Source organism: Trachurus japonicus, chromosome 4 (assembly GCF_045865225.1).
Source record: "Trachurus japonicus isolate A0001 chromosome 4, Traja_1.0".
NCBI classification, from domain to species: Eukaryota; Metazoa; Chordata; class Actinopteri; order Carangiformes; family Carangidae; genus Trachurus; species Trachurus japonicus.
This window is the reverse complement of record NC_140910.1, coordinates 11,703,374-11,718,827: the sequence shown is the minus strand read 5'-3', so window position 1 is coordinate 11,718,827 and position 15,454 is coordinate 11,703,374. Positions and strand designations below refer to the sequence as shown.

Below are 15,454 nucleotides of genomic sequence, written 5' to 3'. Positions count from 1 at the left end.
TTTCACAGAGGCCGCTACTTTTAAAAAGCTTGCTTTCTGTCAATAAAATAAGCCACCACCCATTTCACAATGCAAATCCTTTTATAACATGTCCCTTGTTGTATTGAACCTGTTCTGACCTCATTTTTTGAAGAAACTCATATAAAACAACTTAAGAAAATATTGCTGTGACATATACCTACGTCACATCGGGCCTTAGCCTTAAAAAAGTCAGGAAAAATACCATGTGACGCCTATGTCACAATGAGAAAAATGGGAAAGAACTGCTCAATTAAATTAGGTGATTCAGGTATTTTGAATTAATATACTCTATGTTGTTCAATTTAAAACATAATTTAAAAATGTTAACATAAAAATAATGTCAAATTCAATCAATATTTAATAAAATGATATATCAGTCCGGAAATTGAACCACAGATTTAGCAGAGACACTCTTCTCAGTAAATGAACAAGATTTTAGTATCCCATGCTGGTCCCATATTAATGTAATTATGCTTTTTTGCTGTATTTTTTGTAACAAAATAGGATACAGTGTTCAGGATGTACTGACGACCATCAGACGTGCAATAGATGTTGTATACAGAACAACAAATACAGCAAAGAAGAATGAGAGTTTACATAAGGAAATATTAGGAAACAAATAAGAAAAGTTAACACAGTAAAACAGTCATGAACCAGGTTTGAGACAAGGGTTCTGGACTGCTGTACTGATGGGAGAGAGGGTCCCATGTGGTGCATTGTGAGAGATGGACGTTTTACCCAGCTCACTTCTGACGAATGGAATATGACCCAACAATCAGTTCTGTGAGTGGGTACCAATGTTTTGTGATTTCATAGTTAACAGAGATGATAAATAAGGAGACAATAACTGTGACAGGGCTTTAAAAATGGATAAAAACCAATGCTGTTTTCCCCTTACTGTCAGAAATGACCAGCCGACATTTTGATAAAGAGTGCCGTGATGAGTATTATATGAATCATTGGAAATTAAATGTAAGGCTGAGTGGTAAACAGCATCCAGTGGAATCAAAGTGGAACTAGCAGCTCTTCCATAGATGTCATCTCCATACTCTAAAACAGAGAAAAAATAGTGTCTCCAATTTTTTTCCTGTGGTGAGTAGGGAAACGGTGCTTATTTCTGTATAGAAAGCCAAGTATTGTTCTTAGTTTAGCAATGAGGGTGGTGATATGGTGCTTAAAATTAAGACAACTGTCCATCCAGATGCCAAGGTATTTGTAGTTGGAAAGAAAATTGTGGTTGCACAGCTTTTAAGGCTTCAGTAACTGGTTAAAGCCTTCAATATGAGGCAATATTCGCATTTCTATAGTGTTTGCCCTTTTTTGTTGTGAAACTTGTCTTAAAAAGGTGTTAATAGTAACCAGCAAATTTGTAATTTTGATATATGTTATGGAAATGCAAATAAAAGGTCAAATTTCTGTTACAGAGCAAAATAAAATGTCAAGCCCATTTATTTTCAAGTGAAAATTTAAGTTACCAAAAACGCCCGATGTGACATATATGCAACATTCCAGATCTCTGACAATAGGTGGCGCTATTTCAAAAAAAACTTCAAAAATGTGTTCCATGCATTCCACTTGGTCTGTGATTCACCCCACTTAATTTTCCTTCAAGGATAAATGGGTCTGGGTTCTTATGGGTTAATAGCAAAATAGAAGGGAGGTTAAGCGACTTTTGACTTCAAGTCATGATGCAAAGGTCCCCTTTGGCATGGAAGTACCTTAGGGTCATAAAAAGAAATCTATCCAAAGACACAAGTGAGATCACACTTTGTATCCGAAATAAACACGTTTTTAAAATGCCTTTTTTTAATTGAGAAAACGCATGTTAAAAGCACATTCCATTTAGAATGTCCATATAAACTACAATGTTTTCAGCTCCTGGATGTTATCTACAGCTTATTTGTGACATGATTGCAATATTTCAGGATTGTTTCTCAATTTGAATGATGAACAGGGATCTAATGCCTTTCAATCTGTAGTGCAGACTGACATAGGAAGCATAAAGTCCAGTCATGACATTCCATTATGGCTAATTTGAAATAAGAAATAAAGATACTGTAACATCAAGAGATAGATAAGATGAGCATTAACAAGCATTCACAAAAATAAAAATCTACCAAAATAATGAAGCTTACCAGTTTCTTAGCATTACTCTGAGAGAGGATCTTAGCCAGCTATACTGCGCAGGTGAAATAAGTCAGTCCTAATCATATGCTTTATGTGGGAGCTGCGAACCTAAACTTCCCTATATGTATATAAAAGCTGAACATTGCTTATTAAGGGTGCTCTACACAAAAATTTGTTAGTTTACTTTAGGAGCACAATGTAAAATGTATTCAGTATCAGGTTATATAAGCGTTAAATAATGTACAGGGTCCAATGTGACCCATTTTTACATTTGAGAACAGTAAAAACATTTTTCCTTTGACCTTAAGTTGATGTATAATATGACCCAGAATGGGTCATAGATGTAAATTCAACTTTTTTAAATCAACATACACAAGCAGTAACTAGTCATAGGTAGGCCTATATTTTGACCAACACAATATTTGGCTAATTGGCCTGACACTACTGTGGTATGAATTACATCTTATTATTTAACTACTTGTAGGCTATATTTGTTGCACTCCGTCTGATGTTCAACAAATCAGTATCAGTATAGTTTTATTAATGTTTTTACATTAATAAAACCCAATATCCTGTCACACAAGCAGCTGCATGTTGTCTCAGAAGCTGTAGCCAGTGGCGCCGCCAGCCGGAATCCTGTACGCACTGTGCGTACAATTTTTTTCATAGGTGGAAAAAAAAAGAAGCAATTTTGTTTATTTTGAGCGGGTGTGATAAAGACGCTTGTTGTTTGTAACAGGCTAAACGTGCTGAGTTCATTGATTGTTAAACCAATCAGTGGAAGCCTAACGTAAAAGCCAGTGATTGTCGTTTACATCATGTCATCTGTCTCTTTTTGATTTCTGGCGCCTATTACACTACCGCTATGTGATGATTACGCCCGGTCCAGTATAGAAATGTCAAAAAGACAGTTGAGCCTTTTCCAGGCATTTAAAAAAAAAAGAGAGATCCAAACCCACGATCACAAACACGCAGCAGAGCAGCGATAATGAAGGTCTCTCCTCTCTAGCTCCAAACTCACTCGTCTGCACCGCGATTATGGACTCATAAGTGCCGATTCCAGGTTGAGCCCCCACTGGGGGAGCCTCGGCCCATCAGCTGTGTGTCTGTGGGTATGTGTAACCCGTATGTGTGTAGCCTGTGTGTGTTAATCTCTCACGCGCTCTGTTACTGTAAGATGAATCAACACAAACCGCTGCAGAGCGCGAGCCTGGCACAGAGGTGCGCGCTCTGGCGCATCTGGCACAGTCGGTTAACGGCACCGAAAGGAAACTGGCTCCGCTCCGCGGCTATTTCGCGTCCGACGTCTATGTTAAGCACATGTTGTTATTGATATTGTAGCGTCCGACCCGACGTAATTACAACAACATAACACAAACTTATCTGACAGCTCTCTCACTTTTTCCTCTGCTCCTCCTCACTCACCTACACACACTGTCTTCCTCACACTCACCCCGGCCCCTCAGCTTCTCATCCAACCATACCCTACCTGCCCGTACACATTCACAGTCAGTCAGGAATCACACAACTTAAACATCACAACAACATTACTGCGGGGTCGCAACAATATTTTCAGTTGTGCAGTATATTATGACAAGTCCCATTGCTATACGTGGCATGATGGGCACAGCGACCCCCCCCCCCCGAAAAAAAAATTGTTGCAGCCTATTTGCCGTTTCTGTGCGTACATTGAAATTGAATCCTGGCGGCGCCACTGGCTGTAGCCTAGATCTCATCCAGGAGCTGAAGGCATTAGGTGATCTGCATGAGTTTATATGGACATTCTAAATGGAATGTGCTTTTAACATGCGTTTTCTCAATTAAAAAAAGGCATTTTAAAAACGTGTTTATTTCGGATACAAAGTGTGATCTCACTTGTGTCTTTGGATAGATTTATTTGTATGATATTTGTACTTCCATGCCAAAGGGGACCTTTGCATCATGACTTGAAGTCAAAGGCCTATTTTTTGGGCTTAACCTCCCTACTAAAAATGAAAAGAGGTTTTCTATTTAACAGCCACGGTTTCAACAAGCAAAAAGTTATATTACCACTAAATTGCTAACATGATGGCAGATGGCACACAGTAATAAACGCCTGCACGCATCGGCGTCGATGAGTGTTTATTAAAAGACTACACTTCCCTGCATCCTTTGCGTCGCCGTAAAGCCTTGTGGGTAGGTTACCAACGTCCTTGTCCTACCGAGCGCACACTGACTACCTTCACGCAAGGGCTTGGTGGTCTCTGTCATTCACTTGTACTTGAATTAAAACCGATTTTCAGACATGATGGCAGCAAGGTTCCTCCGCCGTGCTCTCCCCGTGGTGAGGCACGCTCGCTCCTACGCCGAGGCCGCCTCCGGTGCCCCGCAGATGTCCTTCACTTTCGCCTCCCGACACAGGTAACGTTAACTTACCCAGCTACATGTTAACGTCTCCGTCCAGGCTCCGAGGGCCCAGCTAGCTCCTCGGCTAGCTGAGTGAGCTAGCAGCTCCTCGGCTAGCTGAGTGAGTTAGCAGTCGTCATAGTTCAAGAAAACTCTGTCCTCCAGGTCGTTTAGCAAGTTTGTACCAATGCACGGGTTTACTGTCATTACTACTGTTGTTATTATAGATGATGCATGCTGTGTGGACGTTGTCAGATTCAGCAGTGCAGGGAGTTAGCTTAGCTTAGCTAGCTAACCTAAACATGCCTAGCTGTCATTCACTGTCTTTGAACACTGGATCAGTTTGCACTTGTGAAACGGCACTATTAAAAGATTTACTCAACTGGCATCATGCCATTTAAGCTAGTATTTATAGTTTATGTATGTTTTCAGACGTGTGTGATTATGAAACCGCCGTGAAACCAATGTGTGTACTGTAAGGATCTCTAACCTTGAAGTCCATGTCAGTGATTATCCTCCCACCAAGTGAGCTCCTGTCGTTATATCATACTAAAGACTCCAATCTGCTGTGTGTATAGTCTAATTGCTTTAAAGTTTTCTTTAATGTCATTTCTTGTTAACGTTGAACTGTAGCAGGGCTGTCAATTAGTCATTAAATGCAACTCGTCATCACCTGTCCATTTCTCTGTTCACCCAGGTGTTTTTCAAAGAGGCCAGTGTGAAACAGGTTGATGTGCCCACACTGACCGGAGCCTTCGGTATCCTCCCTGCCCACGTGCCCACCCTGCAGGTGCTCCGGCCAGGTGTTGTCACAGTCTTCAGTGACGACGGCTCTGCTGCCAAATACTTTGGTAAGACTTTCTGTAAGAACCAGGTACCAGGTTACAGTGGCATCTTTGTGTCTGTTTGCATTAGAGCAAGTTTTATTTTACAGACGTTCTAAATGTAATGTCAAAGGGGAATATTAAAGGGATAGTTCACCCAAAATTGAAACTTCACTCATTATCTACTCACCCTCATGTCGACTAAGGGCTGGGAGAAGTTTCAGAGTCCTCCGTGCCTTCTCTGAGTTACAGGGGGTCTCCGTGCAGCATTGCATGTCCAATGAGGGCACGAACTGATCGCCTGAGAAACAGCTTCTTCCCTAGGGCAGTGAAAGCCCTGCTGGAAGCCTGAGGTGGACTGTGGCAACACACCGACACACTGCACTTTATATTATATATGTTTTCTTGTTTTTTTTGTTGTTATTATTTATGCTTAGGCTTATTAGTATTATTATTAACATTATTTTAAATGCTGCTATGGGTGTCTGGGAATGCCTCAAATGGAAATTTCGTTGTATGATATACAATGGCAATAAAAGCATCTTAATCTTAATGATGGTTGCAAATGGATACCAACTGTCTTCGTAACAAAAAGACACACCAAAAAACATCCAAATACCTCCATGCTGCTCGTATGTAATGTCTGTCTTGAAGCCCCGAAAAATTAAATAAGTCTATTTTTCAAGCTTGTTTGTGGCGGAAGCTCCTCTTCCCAGTTCGTCCAAATTTGACGAACCGGGAAGAGGAGCTTCGAGAAGCTTCCGCTACAAAACAAGCTTGAAATGTCGACTTATTAAATTTTTTTCGGGACACCATTTGCAACCGTTATATGGACATGCACTGCTATGCTGAGACCCCCTGTAACTCAGAGAAGCCACAGAGGACTCTGAAACTTCTCACAGCTCTTAGTTGACATGAGGGGGAGGAGATAATGAGTGAAATTTCAATTTTGGGTGAACTATCCCTTTAAAACCTTCTTTGTTTATTATGGCTATTTGTCATGGTATTAAGTTCAGTATAAGCTTTACTAATTCTTAAGACGCTTCTCAGGTAAATTCCTCCCCTCTTTTCAGAGCAAGCAATGAGCATAGTACCTGCAGTGTACCATCTTTGTAAAGTGTTTGATGCCACACTGGAACACAAGCTGCTCTTGAGAGTGTGGCAGGATGTTGGCTGACTATAATATTTTTATCATTAGTTTCACAACTCAGTGAAGGTAGTTAACACTCTTTGTGTGTGTGTGTGTGTGTGTGTGTGTGTGTACATGTGCAGTCAGCAGTGGTTCAGTAACAGTCAACGCTGATTCTTCAGTGCAACTGCTCGCTGAGGAGGCCGTCCCCTTGGACCAGCTGGATGTTGCAGTGAGTATAACGGCTTCATGTCACCGTCATACATGCATACACTATATTATCATGCATTTTCATCACTACTTTGGTTAGAATAAACAAACTTAGAAATGGATGTCTCTTTCTACCATTTACAATGTAGATGCAGTTTCTCTTTCTTCTCGATATTTATTCAATCAAGACAGTTGTATGCATTTTAACTGCTGCATGCATTTCATCCATATTGCTATCCAGTGTATTGCATTACTCAATTATGTTTATTTTGAGTATTCTACTTTTATCCAGAAAAGTGATAGAAGTTGAGAGTAGTTTTCTACTAAAAAAGAGCAGCCATGGGTTAAGCAGGCGCCCCATGTGTTGAGGCTATAGTCCTCGTGCAGGCGGCCCCGGTTCAAATCCCTCATCAGACGGCCCTTTCCTGCGTGTCATTCCCTCTCTCTCTGCCTCCCCATTTCCTGTCTCTCTCAACTGTACTGTCAAATAAAGGCATGAAAAAGCCCAAATATACTTTAAAAAAAAAAAAAAAGAGCAGCCATGTCTTGAAAGGTTAATAGGAAAAAAGCATCCGTGAAATGCCATTTGAGACAAATAGGTTTGAAAGGAACTATAAGAACATGCTGTACTAGAACGTCACAACAAAAAGACTTCAGTCTTTTCGTCTTGCGGTCACAGCCGTAGCATATATTGATCATAGATTCCACAAAGATAGCATCTAATGCAGGGTCAGTTGATCATATTGGGATATATCCTTCAGGTTATCCTGTAATTGCATGAACTTGGCCTGTATAATGATTTAGAGAGCTAATAGTGAAATTGATCTTTTATCTATAAAGTGTCTAATGGTTTTCAATGATCTTTATTGTAGCTATTCTTGATGAGATATAAATGCCAGAGGTCATTGTTTAGAACCTGTCTGAACACTTTGACCTTGATAACCAACCGCCTCAATACTGCAACATAAGGGATCCCTCTGTCAGAAAAAACTCTACTCCTCTTGCTTCCTCTGTATGTTTATTTGTTGGTTATAGTCAATGTAAGTTGTGAAATAGTTTTTACCTATTGAATTGCACCCATCCTCACAGTTCATTCACTTTGATCCTTTGCATTTAAATTACTCACTCTGAGACGCTTATTGTTTTTGTCATCTCTCCCCTTTATTTAAAAACCCACTGTGGGTGATATTAGTTTTACATTTTGCTTTAGAAGCAATTCCCTTTGAACCTCAGGTGTCCTCGAGTGTTTAAACCTTGAGCAGCTCCGTCATCCTACAGTATTTACTTCATTGTGGAGGTGGGCAAGCAAATATGAACTTCTCTTTTTGGTGTTATTAGGTGTCTGTGTGTATGTGTAAAACAAGGCTGATCCCATTCTGTATTAGCTCAAAAGGTTAGAGTTAATGTCTCATCTTCAAAGTACATCATGCAAAGTATGTTTTTTGCCATGAAATTCTTACCAGTCGTGTCTAAGTATCTCTATTTTTTTTTAGCACAAATTTAAGGTCTAATTTTTATTTATTTTTTACCTTTTTGTTGTTGGTTCTAAGAGTCAACCTGTGAGGTTACTGGATCTGTAGTCTTTTACTTTAAACTTTTGAACGTCAAGTATGGACAACTCAGAGTTGACAAATTATATCTTCAGAATGTCAGACTAGTATGGGTTTGTCAATTCTTTATGGATCTGTGATGTTTGAATGAGATTTGCGTGATGGGTGTCCACATCCAATTTGTTGAGCCATGCATAATTACTGATTGTTCACCGTGGCGTTTCTCCCAGCAGGGACATGATCTCTGACAGCGGAGAATATACTTGAAACCAGGGTACGAAATTAAGAAAATATTTTGGGGGCAATTTTGGCCCCCACAGTCCAAAAAGTGGGGGCATTTTCAAAATACTTGGGGGCCATTTCATATATATAGCTATATATATATATATAACAAACTATAAGCTATATAAACGCCTATCATAGTCTATAAACGATATAAATAATGGGTTATATAAAGTTATGGTTGGTCAATATTAGATATTAGATATTACCAGTAATATGAGAATATCACTGGTAGGTAGGGCTGGGCGATGTGGGGGGGCTGTTGTGAACTCAACAGTCGTTCTGGGGTGAGCAGCCAGGGCCGTTGTATAGGGGAGAAAGGTGATGATAATTCTAGTGGCCCATGCAGCGCCCAGTAGGGCCCACAAAAAACCCCAGTAGTCTAATCTTTGTATAACTGAATTATTCTGCATAAGACCCTGACTAATACTCATAGTAATGCTGCATTAGCATCAAAACAAAGTAGGCTAAATAAAAAAATGATAATACATACGTAGTCTAAGCAAAAAAGTGGAAACGTGAGGGGGCAGGGGCCCACTTTAGTATTCTTTCAGGGGGCCCAGAATTCCTAGTAACGGCCCTGTGAGCAGCAGAGCGGCCGCACCGTGACCACGGTCCACTCCAACTGCCTGGTGTCCCCATTGCGCACCATGCGTCTTTTCAGTCACTCGTCCGAGTTCTCCTTACTTTTTCTTTTGAGACAACATTCATTCTCTCTCTTTCTTTTATTTTTTATTTTACCGGCGGTGTCAGCTGATGTGCCCGTCCGCAGCAACCCAAACAAATACACGTGTTGACTGGCTCTATTCCAGCCACATGATTGGTTCGGCACGGCGCAACTCTCAATATCATTGGCTATTTGTATTGTTTGCCAAAACATGGATGAATGAAACCTATCGACCATGTTCTCATATTTCTATTGAGGAAAAGTTATTTCACAATTTCTACCGTTTTATCACCCAGCCCTAAGTGGGCTATTGTCCCCCTCCTACCTGGGAAACAGGAGGGAGACACAGCTCTAACTACACAACACCGACAAGGACTGAGAGCCGCATGTTGCAGTGACGTTATAAGATTATTATTTTTTTTAAACCCTGCAAATAATAAGCCGACGAAAAGGTGCAACTTGCCTTAACTTTTTGTCGATGTAGGCTATTATTTGCTGGGGCTTTCGGGGGATTCACTGTGGGCCACCGCCAGTCTGATCAGGTCCATCGCAGCACAGCAGCTGCAGCACTGCCCCGCTGTCACATGACTCTCACGTATCAGCGCAATCTCGTTTACATCAGGAGAATAATGAGGCGCGACGGTAAATTAATGAAAATAAATTTATGATAATGTATAGATATAAATATATTTGTTTTGAAAATTTGGGGGCAATTTTGGCCCCAGGATCATGATTTTTGGGGGCATTCTTGGTAAAATTTGGGGCCAAATGGCCCATGGCCCCCGCTAATTTCCGACGCTGCTTGAAACCCACACTAGATTTCTTCCCCCTCTCATTTTGACTCATTTTGATGTGCTGAGCAGATGAGCACCTCCCAGCCGATGATTATCCATCTGATCAGTGTTGCAGTTGGACCTCACCATCCAGTCCTTGTTTAAATGTCAGTCTTGTTAATACTGGGCTGCGTTATTATGCACTTGCCGTGGAGGTGTCTGTCTTTGACCTTGGGCAGTGCCAGTGTCACTGTCAAGTTGACTTCATAGCAGTAAATGAGTTGCCCCCCCTCACACCCACACCCCCCCGCCCCTCTTGTCGCCTTCCACTCTGCAGTAACAATGCACATGGGCCCACGCTGTTAATAAGGAGGGAAAGGTCAGTCACTGTTGAGTTATAGCAGATGTGTCAAATCCCTGCTGGGAGACCTTTAACTTCCAGCTATGTTTGGCATTTCTCTTTTCTAATCGCTACTGTGACAAATGGAGCTTTCAGAGCAAAGAGGCAGAGAGGATTTTCTCTACTCGTCTTTCTACCCACTTTTGACTCATTCTTTTTCAGCCTCACTCAGCCTGCTGCTTACATTTCAGTTAGCTGCAGAGCATTTTTGGCATCACAGGAGTTGGGCTTTTTTTTTTCTCCGGTTTCTGCTGGGACAGTGAGGGGCCATGTGTGTTTTTAGTGATGATACTTCTAATGTAGCGATTCCTCAAGTCTCACATTGCTCTCTGTCTCAGCTTCATCACGGGAAATGATCATATTCCATTGAAACTAAATCTGAATCATGAGCGTTATCAATCACATTCCCTTATTGTATCCCCTTGTTATACATTGTTTTTTTTTTCTGTCTGTCTTTAGGCTGCCAAGGCCAACCTGGAGAAGGCCCAGTCTGAACTGGCAGGCGCATCTGACGAGGCAGCAAGGGCAGCAGTTCAGATCAGCATAGAAGCCAATGAGGCCATCGTCAAGGCTCTGGAGTAGACCTGTGGTACGGCACCTCAGCTTCTGCACCATGTTCACATCCACCTGTCTTGTTAATGCGTTTTATCCAGCACTAGAGTATTGATGGAGGACCGTTCTTAGTTGATAACATTATAGAAAATAGAAACATCGACAACATTTTGTTCTGTGTATATCAAACAGTTATTTTTTCCCCCCTCCAGGTAATCTTTTCTGTTTCTTTGATGGAAGTCAATGGTCCATCTATGTCTCCAGTCTCAGTCACATCAGTGTCCAGAAGACTCCATGCTTCTTTGTACAGTGGATAAAAGAAAAAATAATAAATTTATTTGGAATTACCTGATTGTGAAATGTGTGTTTTCTTTCAGTCTTTGCTGCTGTGATGAATGACATCGATTTGACTGATTTCCATTAGATTTGATCATTTGTTTGGAGTCATCAGAAGAACATGCATCAAGTGGGGTTTTTTTGTGTTTTTTTTTTTTTTTACATCAAGATAAGATATATTGTATTATTAGGCTGGGTTATTACTGTGTTGCCACAGAACAAGAGAAATAATAGAATTATTTGAATAAGCAAATATAACATGAGTGGAAAAGTCTGGGGACATGTCAGTCTTTTTTGTGGTATATACTTCTGCCACTTGGGGGCAGCACATATCAGCTAGTTTCCAACAAAGCATTTCAGACATTCAGATTTTTAGTGAACTTCATACCAAACCACAGTTAAAGAGAAGGAATTTGTCACTACCTCTGCTGCTCAGCTGTTTCCTTACAATGAGGATCCTCTTCTGAATTACGGAGCAGTGTGTCAGCTTCTCCAACTATTCAGAACTTAGTCATGTTTACTGTAACAGCGCTGAAGTTACTTGAATCTCTCGGTCACTGCCGTGGTTTTGTGCTGGCAGTGCTTATTTGTTATGAATGATGATGACCTCAGGATTGTGTGACCAGGCCAGGAAAAGTCCTCTGCTGCCCATCCTGTGGAAAACTGGGCCTTTTTTTCCTTGTTTCATAACCGCAGGTCACAGCTTAGACTCGCTCCAGAAGGCGCTGACCTCATTCACGTGCCCTCTTGAAGCTTTTTAGGAGCACAGACCGCAACCTGTTTATTTTGAATGTCAAAACTCTTGAGGACCTGTAACAAGTGGAAGCACCGGTGTTTAAACAGAAATGCTCTTTGATGTGCACAGTGAAACTGCTGCTCATAGGTTTTTATAGCAGCATCATCTACAGCAAGGGCTGACTTTTCATGCTAGAAGAGGAAATTTAATCTTATTTCTATCATTACAGTGAGCAGATCCACCTCTATAATCAGTGAACCCAGATAACAGCATGTTTTAGAAATGTCAAAAGTGTTTAAATTTTTTTTTTTTTCCACCGGAAAAAAGTGCTGTGTGCAGACTTACAGGCTGTGACTGAGGCCAGAAGCCATTAATAAAAAAAAATGGTTCTCAACACCCTGCACACATCCTGCTCTCTGTTCTCCTGTCCAATCCGTCTGTCTGTTTGATCAAAACCTTCTCATCGTCGCTGTGCACACACTCACACACTTGTTGACAATCCACACTCACACTCACTCATCAGTCAGCCTCAGAGCCTCAGAGCCTGGAGACATGCAAGTGAGTAACACTTCAGACAGACTAGATGAAACAAGTCATGTCAAAACCACCACTTCATTAATTCAGATTTATTATAGGCAATGTTGAAACTGAGCTTTAATATTCTCCTCTGCTCTGCGCTGAGATGCCACTCTCCTCATGAGGTATAGCAGAAAATGACCATGTGCTTTCCATGTGCACGCTCTGTTCACTCTACGTGTGTGTGCAGTCATGTAGAGAGGGCAGGATGTTCCAGTCCTTTCTGAAAAAGAAGATACTGTAATTGAGGAACTAGACTTTTTGTCTGTGACATGTACAGTTTTAGATTTGCTGGATTTAAACTGGCACCATAAGCATTTTTAGTCAAAAGTCACTACATTCAGAAATAAATGAACTGCTTGGCCTGAGCACCGAGGGGCTGAACATTGATATGAATGCGGTGAAGTGCTGTACATTGATATAAGTGCTGTGAATTGATGGATGATGAGTATCCAGTGAGAGCCCTTACTCAAGAGCCACTCGGTTGCAGGGCTGATGAGGCCTGTGATAATAAGTAACAGTCGACATGATCTCCTATGGATGTCCCTGTGCTGTAATTAAAAGATTGTCCTGTCTACTGCACCTGGGAGAGAATAACATGATACACACTATGACAGTCCATGGTGTCATCTTTGAGTGGTGCACTTAGCACAGCTCCCAGCTTTGTGAGGACTCACGGCTATACAGTCTCTACTGAGTCAACCGGGGCGAGAATAAAGGAGACAAGCCCATGTGAGTCATCTTATATAAATGATGCCAGCTCCGAAATGATAGTAGAGGCGTGTATTCTTCTGTGAGATTTCGGTTTGAAAAGAAGCCACAGCTATGAGTGCCTTTGGTGTTGCCGGCAGCTGAGTAATTTTAAGCGCTTGGAACGGCATAGCATGAAAACAATTCGTTGAGCTACACAAAAATGAATCATCAGCAATTATGATGTTCAATTTAATGGTTGTGCCATTTATCAATTTTGGGTGTGATAGTTGGTTAGACAAACTCCAAGGCTGCAATTAACATATGCCACTATAAATTATCTTAAAGATCATTCATATAGGTAAATAGGCCATTACTGTGTCTCAACTTGCATATTTTCATAATCACACTTGGTATTTTGTGAGTAAAGTACATGTAGTGTATACAGCAGTATAAGTATTCAGATGGGGCACTCAAAACCTCTGAGCCTAAATGATTGCCAACGTGGCCATGTAGGGGGAGAGGAGACACCAAAAATTATATCATATATTCTTTTATTATTAATAATCATAAAAGACAGATATAATCATTTATTATATATTATAATATCATATGACATGAAGTCAATATTTTAGGTCTAAAAAAAGGATTCTGAATATTTTCTTTTTGATTGCTCCTGTTTTGCAGTAATTCTTTCTGTCCCTGCATCGATCTTACCTGTTCAGGCTGTTTACATCCCTCAAAACCACTTTTTTTCTCTTTTTTACAGACAACATCAAATGGCTATTCAAACATACACCAAGGGATTTGTTTGCTTCAAGCAAGCGGACATGTTTGTAAACGGAGTTGTAATACAAAGTCTCGCAAAATCTCACGTGAACTCGCGAAGACTCGCGGTTGACATTGCTGTGTCCGAAATCACTCACTCATTCACTATTCCCTACTCACTATAGGGAGTTCAGTATAGTGGACTATATAGTGAGCTCACTGGTTAAATGAAAAAACACTTTGGGACACTAGGCTACTCCGTCGTACAGTTTGTTACGTATTACATCACATAATTAAAATGTTCCAGATCAATGCCGACTGCCATGGATCTATTATAAGACCATGACTGCGATCCGTGACCGCAATGCATGATGGGATATCTTGCTTTGGTTAATGTCTATGGTTAATGACCATGGGATGTCCACACTATTTCACAGTGAATTGTGGAATACAATGAGTGCACTATATAGTGAACATTAACAAAATGGCGTAGTCACTAGCTATATAGTCTTTGTAGCAGTGAGAGTAAAGTCTGGCTGTTGTTTAAAAAAAAGTGGTTTTGTGGGATGTAAACAGCCTAAACAGCGTAAGAATCTTAAGATTCCTTCTTTTAGACCTAAAATATTAGGAAATTATTAGGAATTAGGAAAGGCTCCAGGTTGAATTTGCCTGGAATTGTCCTTGAATCTACTACCATGTTAAGACACACACAGGAAAGTCAAACCTTGATTTTGAAATGGAGCGAGCCAAACAGCTGGCAGGCGCTCACCTGTTGGGATCATCATTTCCGTTGAGTGCACAACAGCAGTGTTTGATTTGGGACACAACACTATGTTGAAATTCGGGCTCTATTCCAAGAACACTGAGTACTATATGTGTGTACTGACTGAGGTATTGATTTGAACCTTATCCAAAAATCCACGGATGCTGTGCATTCTGGCTGCACCATTTACACCTGTGTAACTGATGATATCGCTTGCAGCCTCAGCTGTACTTTATGTCGAGGGCTAATTAGCTAATGAGCTAATGGCTTTAGACTACATCAACATGTTAGCATTCAGCACATTCTCTGGGCTGCTAGCATGGCTTACAACATGATAAATCACTTTGACAATTCATTCATTATTAAAATCGATTGCTACTCTGATGATCTAATTATTGACAAGTTGAATAATTGTTTCGTCTCTAATAAAAAAAAATATCCAATACTGTCACGTTGTGCTACTAGACCTATATTAATATATAATTTACTAAATGTTCAGATAGCCCAGAATAGTTTAGAAGACACACAGAATAAAACATAATTCAAATCAACTAGAGAACTGAGCTTGCATCTATAGGGCGTAGCTCGGCTTGTGCCCAAGCATCTGTCAGAGTGAGGGCAAGACCTCACAGTCAAGTGGTGGGCAGTAAAATTAATCATGCGGC

The 15,454-nt window shown here is 40.7% G+C and overlaps 1 protein-coding gene across 1 annotated transcript; it reads left to right on the top strand.

Moving 5' to 3' along the window:
* Window positions 1–4,342: 4,342 nt before the first annotated feature.
* Window positions 4,343–11,267, top strand: atp5f1d (ATP synthase F1 subunit delta). Its single transcript, XM_085773935.1, has 5 exons — window positions 4,343–4,542; window positions 5,224–5,384; window positions 6,630–6,718; window positions 10,828–10,957; window positions 11,133–11,267. Exons 1-4 carry the CDS (start codon window positions 4,433–4,435, stop codon window positions 10,948–10,950), a joined length of 483 nt encoding a protein of 160 aa, XP_085630061.1. The 5' UTR covers window positions 4,343–4,432; the 3' UTR covers window positions 10,951–10,957; window positions 11,133–11,267.
* Window positions 11,268–15,454: the final 4,187 nt, after the last annotated feature.